Below are 14,158 nucleotides of genomic sequence, written 5' to 3' on the forward strand. Positions count from 1 at the left end.
AATGCTTTTCTTCAAGGTGCATTTCTACATAGATCACTGTAATTGGTTGGATGGACTCTTTTTATGAGAATGTAAAAATATGGTGAGTTGATAGCAATGAATAAAAGGGAAATGCAAAAAATTCTAACTGGATATTCACTCACTTTAAACTCTGATCCAAAGTGAACGTTTTCCTGTAGAGGAGCTTGGTATAAAGTTAAATTCTGTGCCTTAGGAATCTTCATATGGCTTTTGGAAGTGGCACACAGGTGTGATACCTCTACTGGAGCATACCAATCTCCTGGGCTGTCTTTGACAGGTTACCCAGGAACCCTGAGAAAGCCTTCATATCGCCTGGTGTTTGAGGACACTGTAGAGGCTTTGAGGTTTTGCTCTGCAGTGTCTCTCTGAGTTGTTGGCAGTTAAAGAACACATTGAGGGACAACCTGGATTCTGCAGGCTTCACAGAAAAAAAAGTAGACAGAAACAAGGGAAAAAATGGTACACAAACCAAGGAGTATTCACATCTAATGTGCTTATTTTCTTCTGTCTCTAGGCTGCCACTGGCATTCATTGGTTGGTGTGTGGAAAAAGAGTTATTGATGACATTCCCCATACCACTTCAGCAGGCCCTTTCCTCTTTCCGTGATAAATAGGATACTTGGTAGTCCCAGCCAAAAGCAACAACGACTCCAACCACTTTGTCACATTTCTGAATGGTCCCTCCCAGCTCAAAGTCCTGGTTAGTCGCGAGTTGTCTGCATGCCAATGTGCAGAATGGCCATTTGGTGAGCTCTGGTATTTAATGCTGATCCTTACAACATCCACAGCAACTACACAAGCTCTCATGTACCTGCACATATGAACGGATTTCCCCAGAAGTTTTTACCCAAAAAGCATAGCTCCAAAACCTGCTTTCTCTGAAAGTATATCCCAGCCGATGTGGCTGCTGGATGCAGATGTTTGCATTCATGGTATTTTAAGTCATAGCAAGCTTTGCTTTCAAGGGTACCACAGATAACTGTTCAGGCATTACTCTGGAGCAGGATATCCTTCATAAAGCCATGTTTAAGATCTTAATGAAGTCAGTCTTTTTTATTTTTTCCTTAATTCCATTCAGCAGTTAAGCCAAAACAGAATTAATTGTGGTTGCTAATACTAGAAGGCAAAAATAAGAATACTCCTTGTGAGCATTCCAGCACACAAACTGACATCCATCACCAACTCTCTTTGGCTGTTCTGCAAGTGCTCGTAAGTCTTTACTGCCATGGATCTCTGTTCTGGTAAATAACACACCTTCCTGTGCTTTTGTTTTTACTCTTGTGTCCCCTTTGCCTTTTCATTTATTTATGCCACACAGCTATTGAATTATTATAGAGGTGGGTGGCTTACCTATGGGGCTAGTCATATTCTAATTATGCCAACTTTTTGTTTATAATACCTGAGCTATCTCACTCTTCGGATTCACATCATCAGTCAATTTTGGCCTTTATTTTAAGCCCAGAAGCCATCCAGGCTTCTAACAAATGCTAACAAGTATGCAAAATAAAAAGATAATACCAATAAGCACCTTGGGGAGGAGACCAAGAAAGGAAGGTCAGGAATAATACCTAAATACTACCTTGAATACTCATCTGGAAGCCCTTTCAGCCAGCTATGTGCAGGATAAAAGACTGTGGTAATTTTATAGGATTAGCACTACAGAAGAATTAAGCGAGGAGCAAATGTCACAATGTGTGATCAGTGGTGACATTGCAGTATCAGAAGAGGCCCCAACAGGCTTTGTTTCGTAGCTATAAAAACAGTGGACAAAGCAAACTTGGCCCTACCTGAGCTTTTCCTAAAACCTTACATTTCCTCTGTTTCCAATTTCACCTTCATAACCCACTTTTTAATCTCCACCAACACATGGAAACAGAAACTTGCATCAAGAGGAAGATGCTGCCAAAGATTAGAGGTTTGGAAATTTACAACTGTTATCTGAGGAAAAGCTATAGTGGCAGCCAATTGCTTTTGTGAAAAGTCTTTGTTATTGTAAAAAAGCTTCAATATGAATTTGCTTCCAAAATCAGAAGATAGAAGCATAGTATTTTATCAGTCAAACAGAATTAAAATAAGAACAAATCAATTCAACTCCTAGTTACCCAGTCTAGTAATTTTTAAAACTAAGGTCTGAAACCAGTAACTCGGTAAGAGACGTAGGGAATAATAAATATGAACTTGTCACAGACCACTATATATAAAAAAAAACCAAAACAAACAGGCAGGTGTTCTATTTTAAACCTTTTTTAAAATTATTAATATTATTGTTATTACACCTTTCCCCTTATGGCTAATCAATAAAAAGCATGACTGCAAAGTGGTACCAGTTCAGCAATTTGGAGGAAATAAAAAAAGTAAGAGTGCTTTCAAAAATTACAGAACAGTGTTCCAAAAAGGATATCTGATTTAGAAACCCATTTTTCTGCAGCAGTCAAGTGGTCTGTTTTGAACTTCAATGGCTATCTGTAGCACTGAGGTTTCTGTGTCATTGCTTACATGAAAACATGACGAGGAATGGTGCTGTCTTACTCTACTCCTAACCACAACCTGGTAGATAAATTCTGAAGTCACAAGGCAGCTGAGAGCTCTACGAAGACTATTAAAATGTACTGGCAAAGCTGGAAGGAAGAAATTCAAATGAGGCCAGGTTAGAGGTTTCAAAGGGATGAGTGACTGATCCTGTTTCATGTTATGCCAGACAATGCTAATAGTTTAAACACTAGCTCTGTCAAACAAGAATTAGATGTATTATTGTCTGTGAATTATTAAAATTGACTTCACCTACTCACCTTTAGAATTTTCTGACTGAAAGGAAAAAAAAGAAATGGAGAAAGTCTCACAAGTGAGACATGCACTCTTAATCTATTACTAATGTCTTCTTGAATCCTGTTAATATTTTTCATATTGTCTGCTTTGGTGAGCTCAGAGACTATATGTGAGGAAGGAGCAAAAATTCCAGCTGATCCAAGGCATAAAGCTCTTAAAGCATAAGTCTCTCCTGCTCTGCAGATAATTACTGTCTCCTCTTTCACCCGTCCAGCTGGGACATCAGACAATTTGGGGAACATCCAAGATGGGCATGAAGATCCATTTCCTGGTTCATGACAAATACTGTAGATGTTTTTGACACAGAGATAATTCTTCTTGGGTTTTATTCAGCAACAATACTTCTCCTCCCCTGCCCCCACCCCCCCTCATTTTTTAAAAGTTGTTTATATCTACAGGGCTCAATTTCCCCTGCTATTCAACCATACAAGCTCTTCTTGAAGGAAGTATTAAGAAGGGAAGTATTAAGGATACTAAAAAATAATTAAGTAAATTAAGTGTAAAATGTTTCTAAATTCTGATACAATCCAAATCATTGCTATGAGTTTTTTCTGGAATACAAATATGAGACAAGAAGATATATGAAAGGTTATCCTGAACATCACTCAAGAAGCACTCCTCAACATCATCATCACAGAGCAGCAATAATAGCAAAGGTCCCATCTATTCATACCTCCCTCATGAAGTTGTTAATTTACAAATGATGACTCTAGAGGTGATAGAGGGGAAACGTGAAGGTTTATTTTTTTAAACAACCATTTCCAAACTTTCACTTCCTTTCAACAATTTTCCCTTTTGAGAGAAACTGCAAGTGGTGAAGGAGAGGGATGAGTCTGAACAAAAACTCTTTGTTTACTTTTTGGGGGACACCAAGGACCTCTAGGACTAAATTAAAAAATTAGTCCCCTAGAAAAGTGCCTTCCTTCCCTCCAAATTGGGCTTTTCTTAGAAAAACTGAAGGAACAATTTTTATTTTTTTTTTTTTAGCAGAATATTTTTTTTTACTTTTTTTGCCCCAGAGATGAAGTTAAAACATTTTCCCACATTTTCTAGGGAAATAAACTTCAGATAACAAAAGAAATAAAAGAAATCGATAATGCCTACTCTCATTTTTGGACTGTGAAATACCTGGAAAATCATGAAATGAAAGCTTTTGGAGACAAACCCCCACACCCCCCTCATTCCTAAGAACTTGCTATGCCTTTATGCATGTTTTCTAATCTCGTCCAAATTGCCCTTTCACATTGCCCAGACTGTCCCTCTCATAACTGCACTCACTCTCATAACACCTCCAGCAGCACCAAAGTAACAATGATAAATATTTTGCAAAAGGTAGAACAGGATTTTGAGAATGAGTGGCTTGAAGTACTATCTTTCAAGAAGAAAAATATGAGGTGCCATGGCATACCCAGGTTGAAGACACCTATTTCCTCAGCAAACCCCTCACTGGAGGAGCTCATGCTGAAAAGGCTGATGTCAAGGCCTCTGCTGACCCAAACCCAGCAGAAACTGCTATTGCCAACACTACAACCATCTCATGGCTTCTCAGATGAAACACATGAACACTCTGGGGCTGTCATCTTCCTTTGTACACCCACTCACTCATAAAATAAAATACAAACAGCTGAAGGCAAGCAAGCTCTGGCTAAGGCTGGAGAAATTAGACATGAGACTAGCCCTTAATTCCAGATTTGCTGAAGGAAACCTTACCTCTGTTTCATATCCTCTGTATTCAAAAGGCATTTTTATTTTCATATAAATCATGTCATTTACTGTTCCCTGCTGCCATTCTGAAACCCTTGCAAGGGTTGAATTGGCACAGCACACTCAAAATAAAAGGTTACAATGATGTGGGAAATACAGTCAAAATGAGAACAGTATTGTTAACATGTTGCTTGACTTCTAAAATCCCATTGTAAAAGAAAATAAACAGTATCTGAAAGAGAGACAGATCTTCAGACATGCTTCCACGTTTAAATCTGAACAGTAATCAGGTGTGTAAGTGACCTCAAGCACCTCTGACACCAAGGTCTTCAGAAAACCTTGATGGGAACAGATTTGTGCTGAGCCACTCCGCCACTCTCACTCTCTCACTGGAAACTCCAAAATGTGGTCTGAACCACAATTTGGCTCTTTTGAATGTCTGATCTCTCGTAGAAAATGGGGAATAGGCTGTAGGTGGTGGAGACTCCTGGCAGGAGGGCACACTTAGCAGTTGTGACAAACGTGTCTTGGTGCTGCCTGAGCGTGGACTTCTGTCATGGATTTTGCCTACTCCAGGCTCTCTCCCGCCCTCGAGACTTCCCTTCAGAGGCTTTTCATTTCCCATCACATCTGCTGGAGTGTTTGTTTGGGACAGGCATAGGATAGGCAGTGATAAGAAAACAAGGGTCCAAATGAGGGTGAGACAACAGAGAGAGACAAGGGGGAGGAGGAGGCCAAATGGCAGGCCAAGAGAAGGGGGAGGCAAGGGGATAAGAGGTGAGATAAAAAGAGACTTTCTGTGCATGAATAAACATGAACAAGTGAAGAGGTGGCAGTAAGACCCCCTAGTGCTAGGAAGGCAGAGAAGAATTACAGGCTGGAGAAGTTGATTAAAACAACAAACTGCATGAACTTGGTGTAATTCCTTCTTGCCTGTGAAGTTACCCTAAGAGAGCCTGAAAAGAAAGTGTCTTGAGCTACTTCAGCATCTCTGCTCCCAGGCACTGTACAATGGGGCAGACAAAGGAGAATAATCAGCTGGCACCTCCTGAGCCCACGATGTTTGAGCTGGCTTTCTCAATTCCCATTACAGATAAATTGCTCTCCTTCATATTCAGATGCAGCAATGCACGTAAGCACACTCTTGGCTACTAGTATGGAAATTGTCCCTATTAACTATTCATGCCCTTGAAGTGAAGCACTTGCTTGGATGCCTGGCTGAATCAGGTAGGGTCTTATTAAGGAGGTAGACAGCTTTCTATCCTCATTCACCTCTCCCTCAGCCTTAATCCTCCAGTCACCTAAGTTTAATTTAAAAATCTGTTTTCAGGAGTTGAGCCCAGATCTGTCACATCCAAGATTGCCACTAATTGCTATGTGTCAACAGCATTTAGAAAAATGAGCAATGAATCAAAACCACCAACCCTTCTGCCTGGATGACAGCTTTATCTTTACACACCAGCTTTTCAATGGGGTTGCAATTTCTTTACCCACCCCGAATGGAAAATTGCATTGCCCAAAATCAGTCAGAGATTTCTTCAGCCAGTCTGAGCACTTCCAAAGAAAAACTACTTGTCCTGTCGATGAACATACGGTGTAACACCCAAGGTGCAAAAAAGTGCAAAAGCACTCCAACCTAGACCCCAGGAGGTAAGGACACCCTCTTCCTCTGGCTAGTCTTGCCAGATGGCTGTGGCATTAGGGGATGGGAAAGCAGACTCGGAGAGTCTCAGGAAGATCAGTGAAGATGTGAAGGTCACAGATGACACATGGCTGCTTTCAAAACCTCAGGAATGACAGCAAGGAAAGAGGTGGTGAAGGAAGGACAACAGAGCCAGCTGCAGGAGCTGCCAGAGAAATGTTTTGTTGTAGGCACGGCAGAGGAGAAGCAGGATGATGCAAAGAGAAGCAACTGAGTAAAGCACAGCGTATGAGCAGTGATGTCCTGAGGGATTCCTTTACTGGATGTGCCAGTCTAATACTGATGTAATGAGCTACTTATGAAGCAAAAAGTCAGAATTTGTGTGGGAGAGCTGGAGGGGCACATATCTGTTCCCACTAGAAAGTAGGTAAGCTAGGGCTCCTGCTAAGAGTCTGTTAAGAGGATTAAATGAGACACAAAGCAAGACTCGACATGAGCCTGCTGAGGCTTCTCCAGTGACATATATTGAGAGGAAAACTTGATAGCAATAGTGATCTTCCTTTCTTCTAAGGAAGAACCATGAAGAGCAAAACCAGGTTGAGATAAAAAAAGTAGGAAGCTAGCTGTTCAAGGATGGTTGCATCCCCTAAGGACAGCAGAACACAATGCCATCAGGCCCTCCCTCAACTTTGCTGCTGCTTTATGATATTACTTGGGCCATGAAGTCTGCTCTGCCATACATGTTTCAGAGGAAGAAACACAGTGACGTTATTTTTTTACAAACCCTTTTTCACATGCTTGTTGAGAAATATTTAAAATATGTTAAGTGCCTCTTAGATGCTACAGAGACAAGTTACTACTAATCATTATTTTACTTGGCTGAATTTGACATGTATATTTTCAGAGATACCTCTGAATGCCTGATATGTAAGGCCTTAACTAAAACAAACAAACAATCTACTGCAGGTTTTATTGGCAGGAGGGACAAATAAAAGGAAGAGGATGGCAAAGCAATGCAGAGATAATGCTGAGATTAAAGTAAGGAACAATATAAACATTTTGGCTGAGACAGATGCAAAGTCACTGTGGAGGAGAATTAAGGACAGCAGAGGCAATAGTTTTCAGATGTTGACATACATTTTCAGAGGAAGGAGGAAAGAAAAGAGATAAGAGAAGGCTGTCAGTTTTATGACAATTCACAATCTCTTTACCTGACTGCTAGAGGAAAATAGACAGGAAAATAATCTGAAGATTATTCTTCCTTGAATGCTCCCATTTCATTTTCACAAGTATTAATAAAGGCCACATATTGACATTGATGAGCAAAAAGATCCTTGAGGAAGGGAAGCACATGTTTCCTTACTCAGATATCTCAACAGTTTACAGTCACAGGCAGCTCTGAACTCAAGAGTAGGAAATGAAGTTTGTATGAAAACTAAAGTGGAAGTGTGGGGCATTTAGGGGTTTGTGATCATGGTTTCATTAGACTCTAAATGCTCTTTAGGGCAGGAACACTTAGAGGAGTTCAGAAATGTTTTTGACTTTAAGAAAGCTGACTTTGGGAGAATGTGATATGCCCCAAGGAATTTTTACTGGAATCCTATGAAACATGGGAAACATAGAGCTGAATTTTTAAAAAACATCTGAAGAGACTGAAATTTAAAGCCGTCCTGCTTAATTCCGAGGAGGAAAAAGGGTAACTGAGGCCAAACACAGTTAAGCAAAAATGCAGAATTTAATATAAGTGACAGACATAAGACTTAAGAAATCATATATATATATATGAAATTTATTTAATTTATATCAGTGCTAGAAAGAACTGGGAGAAAAATTGCTTAAGGCATATAACCAAGGGAAGACATTAGCAAGTTAGCATGCCCTTTTTCTTTTGAAGAAGAATAGTAAGAGGTCAGATGACCACTTAAATATTAGCATCACACTGTGACAGAGTCTCCAGTCTTGCTTAAAGGAAGGAAATTTGCATTGATGATGCATGCACATCCTAAGAGTTACAGCCATGCCAGCCCATATGGAATGTGATGCACAGATTCAACCCGAAGTTCCTACTCCAGGCAAGCTGTAGGACAACTGCAGAAACAGGTGGGAGGAAAGGGGAAGAATTCTCTGCATCACATGCAGAATATTAGATTCAGAGAGAAAAACAACATCTACACATGGTTGAAAGGCTTATTTTATTTTCCACTTTCAAACAGTGACATAAAATCCTAACTGAGAGATATTACTATAAGTTCTGTGATGACAAGACAGACCAGTGAGACCAGGAGTTAATCTTCACTGTTGCAGGAAAAAGCAGTGAAATTAAGCAAACTCCTATAAAACTGTTAGCTTAATATCTGCCATGCAAAAATAATAGAAGCACTTAAACACCTTAATGGGCAAAATTTAATTAGAAGCAATTGTGCAATTCTTGGGGGAAAATTAATGCATACAAATTAATAGTAACTGTCCTGCTGAAAGATAAGAAAATTAAAGACAGACCCCAACTCTGTAAAAATTATCCAACTTCTGGGGTTGAGAGACCTATTATGGAGTTCTTATGTGCTGCAGGGCTGCTTGTTTCCAACTCACTGAGGCAGCTCATTGCATTTCAGCTTTGCTTTTGAAAGAAATTTAAAATTATTTTAACATTATTTTTGTAATGCCAAATAGATTATTTAAATCCAAGTATACAATAAATTGCCTACATTCAATATTAACATTCTGATCGTGAGATAATTGTAGTGAGATAATTTCTGAAGTGCCTACAATTTACAGGTGAGTAAACTGTACTGGAAAGTGATCTTTACATGCCTAGAGCAGAAGGTGAATGTAAAGCATGACTTTTCTAGCCATGTGCCTAAAAATCTTGCAAAATAAGTGAAAGCACCTTCCGTAGTGTATCAAGTTCAGTATATAACGTGAATTTGCCATGAAGCTTCTGTGAAAACTGTTGATTTTAAGAAAGGAACAAACAAAATGTATTTCCCCAATCCTTGCAGCAGGTTAGCCTCCAAAAACATTTTAAAAAAGGGTCAAAAAATATACTGATAGGAATTTGATAAAAGCTGAAAGAAATGATACTGATAGTTTTGCATTTGGCAAGACACAGGGAAGGAAGGAGAGAGACAGGCATTAGAAGCATTAGCAGGAACAATTCCCAAGGCCAGTAAATATCAAGGGGCCCCACAGCAGTCAAAAGCAGAGTGAAGAGATTTAGAGCCAAGGCATTCAAAGGGTCTACTTAGTTTGACCAGAAGACTGTCTCACATTTCAAGGTTTCTTCTTCAGTACAGCTAAGCTTTTCAATGGGAGGCCTTGACCCCAGGGATCACTAACTGAAGAAAACAAATGTGTTTTCAAATGAATGTATTGGCACTGTCAGAACTGACTGTACACAAGATTAAATTATGTTTATTTTCAATTTCCAGAATACCATGTTAAATTTTAGAGAGACAGACAGACAGAAATGTTTCCAAATAAGACATGAGAATCTGAGCATCAGATTTTCTGTGTCAGCTGTGATTCAACAGCAGAATTCCTGTTAACTGAACTGGCTAACTCTCCTCCCAAAATGTCAACCTAAGGCTTTCTTGCCTTCAGCAATATTAGTAAAAGTGGCAGCAGGGGACACGTGCTGTCAGTCCATTTTAGTTATTTCATTGCTCTTCCTTGCTTTTTTGTGATGGATTGGGTTTTGGTCTAGTATTTTTATTGTACAGATGTGATTGCCTAAATGAAACAAACAGTAGTTTGCCTGCCTTTGACAAGGAATGGAAATCAAATTAGAATTAAAAAAAAAAAAAGGAGAAAGTGATTCTGGGTATCCATCCTGAGATGATCTAAAAAGGAAAGTGATTGCAGAAAAAAGGTATCACACCTCTTCAGAGAGGAATTCCCTCCTAGTTCCTCTGCATGCTCCTTCAGACAAAGGTACTTCACTGTGTCCTTCTACCTTGATCATGCTTGAGCAGCTTCACAGCCTTCCTGAGTTCCACAGGAGCCAAGTCGGGACTGCATTAAAAGCAAGGCAAGATGGGGGTACTAGAAGATAGAGATGGAGCCCTCATTCGAGGGAAGGCAGCCTATGAGACACTAGGTAATTTCAGATAAACACCAGACATCTACTGTGGTTATACACAGTCCTATTTCAAGTCCACATTCCACTCCGTATCTGAATTCCTCTCTATTCTCATGTATGGAGCCACTAGAAATAATGAGTATTCCTGAGGCATGTGTGCTTATGCACTGTCCCAAAACAGTAAGTATAATGAGCTGAATTTAAAATCCAGAAACTGTGTTCCCAGAGGGAGACCAATAGGGACAGAGAGGAAGAAGACCACGGGTAGCACTATTTCAGTAGAAAACATCTGAGCACATGAATAATGTGAAAGTACAGTGAAGACTTCCAAAGAGCCACATACTAATCATGAATTTTGAGGAATGAATATGTACTCGTTAGTAAGAGGTATGACAAAGCAGGAAAGTGGGTCTCACAAAGCACAGACTTGTTGGGTCAAGTGTCCTTTTCCTGTTTGGCAAGTCCTTTTGTCTCTGCCCTCCTTATCATCCTGACACCTTACCACAGCACAGAATGACAGACAGCTCTTAATGACTTCCTAGCATTTGATTCTGATACACAGGTCCCTTTTCAACGTAACATGAAAGTATCTATTCCCCACGAATTTAAGTTTTAGAACCCATGCCCTCTTCCAAACATGCAGCCCCCCATTCCCACCCCTGAAATCTGTGTCAACAACACAAAGGTTCTTTTGTCACCCCCTTGTCTGAATCACACAGCTCTTCTGAATGGACACACTGACAGATGATGCTGTGTCAGCAGCCAGTGGGGCTTGTGTCACTTTCCCCAGGAGAGAAGAAATCCTCTCCTGGGTATACCCACTCCCACATAGCACAATTGGGGCTACTGTTTCCTGTGTTCAGAAGCCAAGCTTCATCCTGTACCATCTCTGTGCACTGCCACCATCCCACCTGACCTGGAAATACTGTTGGTTTTTTCCCTCTCCCAGAATTCTCATTTGGTGATTGAAGCACAGCGGTTCGGGTTTTGGTCCTGCCAGCAGTATGGCCTGCTTTAGCACCCCTGGTAGATTTCACTGAGACATTCCTGGGAGTACAGATGTGTTCTGCAAATGAGCATTGGCTGAGTGGGACCCTGCAAAGCACACAAGCACGTCTAAACCAGCGTTTTGCAGCACCCACAGAGATGTCAGCTGGACAGGGATACTCAGTGGCTGGAACTGAAACCCTGCCCTGAAACACCGAAGGTGGTACTTGATAATCAAGCCCATCAGTGCCCACCTTCTTCTGCTTTCCCTACTTGCAGCTGGAGAACAGATGATCACATTCCCACTCACAAGGAGCTGTTCCATGCTTTGTCTTGTTTCCCATGATGATCTTTTAGCCCCCTCAGCACCACCTCTCGCACTCAGGGAGGGCGACCAAAGAGGAGCAGGTCTCTGTGAGAGGGCCACCCACTCCTCCAGCCTGCTCCTTGCTCCTTCCCAGGTAGCTGGCTGTGAGGGGCCAACAAGCAGGCTAATTTAGAGCTCTAAAAGCTGGCAGCGGGAGTGCAATTAAGCCGTTTTCACAGACTGCTGGCCAAATGCAGCAATTTATTGGCTGAGTGATTGGATTATTCATTTGCAAAGCTATGAGAGGACATTTTCTTACCACTTCAGTTGGCCTGTAGTACTTGTGATTGACTGTCACATGAATCTTGCCAGTCTCTTTGCATCGTCCCACTTCATTTTCATTCTTCCCTTCCCACCTGTAAAGAAGATAAACATTTAATCAACCCATAATTACTTTAGTGCTCTGATCTTACCAACATTTGGCCTGCTTTCATTTACTTGAGGCTGGTGTCAATTCTTCCTGCAGGACAGTATAAACTCATTAGCTAAAGGAACAAAGGGAGAGTTTAGACTTGAATAGAGTAACAATGGCTTTTGAAGTCTCTTTGTTTTGGTTTTTGATTCAGGAAGGTCTAAAATGCAGGACTTCCAAATTAAACACATAATGCTAAGGGAAAATAAAATGCCCTGATTTCAGAATGTCTCATATATCTGCAAATAAATATGACAGTGAGGTTTTTTGTTTGTGGATTGGTTCAAAGCTGTTCTCTTAAAATATTTTTAATTCTTGTATTTTGGCCAATACTTTCAGGAACTCTTTAATCTGTTAATTTTATAGACGTGAAACTCTGTTTGAATAGCATTAAACTGCATAATTTAATTTGTGCTTGACTAGAAAAAATAAAACAAAAACAGTTCTTGGGTTTTCGGTCCTACCTCAACATGGCACTCCACGCACATGTATTGTAAACTTGACTTGCTACCTGTAAGCTGAAATCCAGCTCCCTTGGTCCAAATTAGTTTCATATGTGTTGAACAGCCTGCAATTTGCTGTAATTTATGTGATCTGGCTGCTCTGTGAACTATTTTCCTAGAGACTATCCTGGTTTCAGGAGCAGCAGAAGAGGAATGGTTTGGTAGGTGACTAGCTCTGCCTTCGGGGAGGTCAGGCTGCAGCCTGGAAGCCTGGGGACAATGCTCCCACTCCAAATAAATGCTTCAGGTGACACATGTAGGAACATACATCAGTCCATCGAAATTCATCTACTGAATATACAAAATCCAGAGTTATGATTGAAATTCTATCCTCTCTCCGCTTTTTGCTTTTAAGTAATATACCATGGGGCTCTGAACCAGCTTGGCTTAGAAATGTGATGATGAAATCTGCTAGCTTTTTTTATGTTTAAGTAAAATCTGAATAAATTAAATGAGCACAGTGATTTAGATTATTTAGCCTCAGTCACCAGCAAGGAAAGAAAAGCACCCCTAGCCTCCCATTCAATAATTTTTCTCCCAGCTCTTGGGATTTTGTCACAGGTACGATTTCTCCTTGCTCCCCTGCCCCCTCAAGCTCCTCGAAGAATTTAATTCTTTGACAATCTCAGCCCTGAAGGCTAAGGAGAAAAGTCTGGAAATGTGACCTCTGTGTACCCATGAAGGTTTAAACAGTGAAAGGCAGAAGGAAATACCAAATATGCATTACTGCAAGTTTTAAATCTCACAATTTTTTAAGCACAACTCATGACTTTTGAATGACTAGCAAAGCCTGTAGGATGCTCGATACTGGGAACATTTCACATTGAAACAATTTCCTACAGATAATAGTGACAGTGAAGTCAGCTGTTAATAGGCATGCCATGATGCTAAAGATGATTTATAATTTAAATTTTCTTTCTTTGTATTTTTTTTTTTTTTGCAGTTGCTCTGTTTTGAGCCTGAACTGCAAAGTTTTCATTCAGAAGCCAAAACTAACATTAGTCCCTCCCTTTAAAGGGCAGAGGGTAAAAATGTGCAGGACTCAAATGAGCTTAATAGAAAACTAGCCGTCACCAGTAAAACAACAGGAAGCGCTTAGATCAGGAGACGTCAGTTGTGTTGGAGGTCACTGAGCAGAGAACCCCATTTAACACCCAAAAGGCTCCACAAGGCTCTGCCGAGCCAGTAAAGGCTCACTTAATGTCGCTATCAAAGTTATATAACAATAGAAATAGCTTAAGAAGAAATCTCCACCCGTTTTGTTCAGCCCAGTAATGTGAAAAGTTCACAAGGAGAAAAAAAAAAAAAAAAGAAAAAAAAAAAAAGAAGTGTTTTTCATTGTGAACAAAGTAACATTTGATAGCTGCACGTCTAATTACTCCTGGCACCTCGATGCTCACAGCTGGGATCATCATAGAGCTGATAAAAGGGGCTGTGCGGGGGACAGGATGACACCAGGACCCAAGATATCCATTTTGCCAACCAACTCCCCCTCCCCTCTCCCTCAAACCTCAAGGCAAGAGAAAAAAACCCACCAAACCCATCATCCTTAATTTACAGTCAAATTGCAGTCAGAATTGTTAACTGGAAAATGTCATGCCAAAATATCCTGAAGCAC

At 40.4% G+C, this 14,158-nt stretch overlaps 1 protein-coding gene across 2 annotated transcripts in view; it reads right to left on the minus strand.

Annotated features, from left to right (window-relative positions):
* Positions 1-14,158, minus strand: part of GMDS (GDP-mannose 4,6-dehydratase) — a 410,516-nt gene that overhangs the window by 61,233 nt on the left and 335,125 nt on the right. For both annotated transcript variants that reach the window (XM_058832047.1, XM_058832048.1), the window contains exon 9: positions 11,885-11,981. In XM_058832047.1, coding sequence (XP_058688030.1) covers positions 11,885-11,981 — 97 coding nt within the window. The remainder of the gene's footprint in view (positions 1-11,884; positions 11,982-14,158) is intronic.

This window comes from Poecile atricapillus, chromosome 2 (assembly GCF_030490865.1).
Source record: "Poecile atricapillus isolate bPoeAtr1 chromosome 2, bPoeAtr1.hap1, whole genome shotgun sequence".
NCBI lineage: Eukaryota > Metazoa > Chordata > Aves > Passeriformes > Paridae > Poecile > Poecile atricapillus.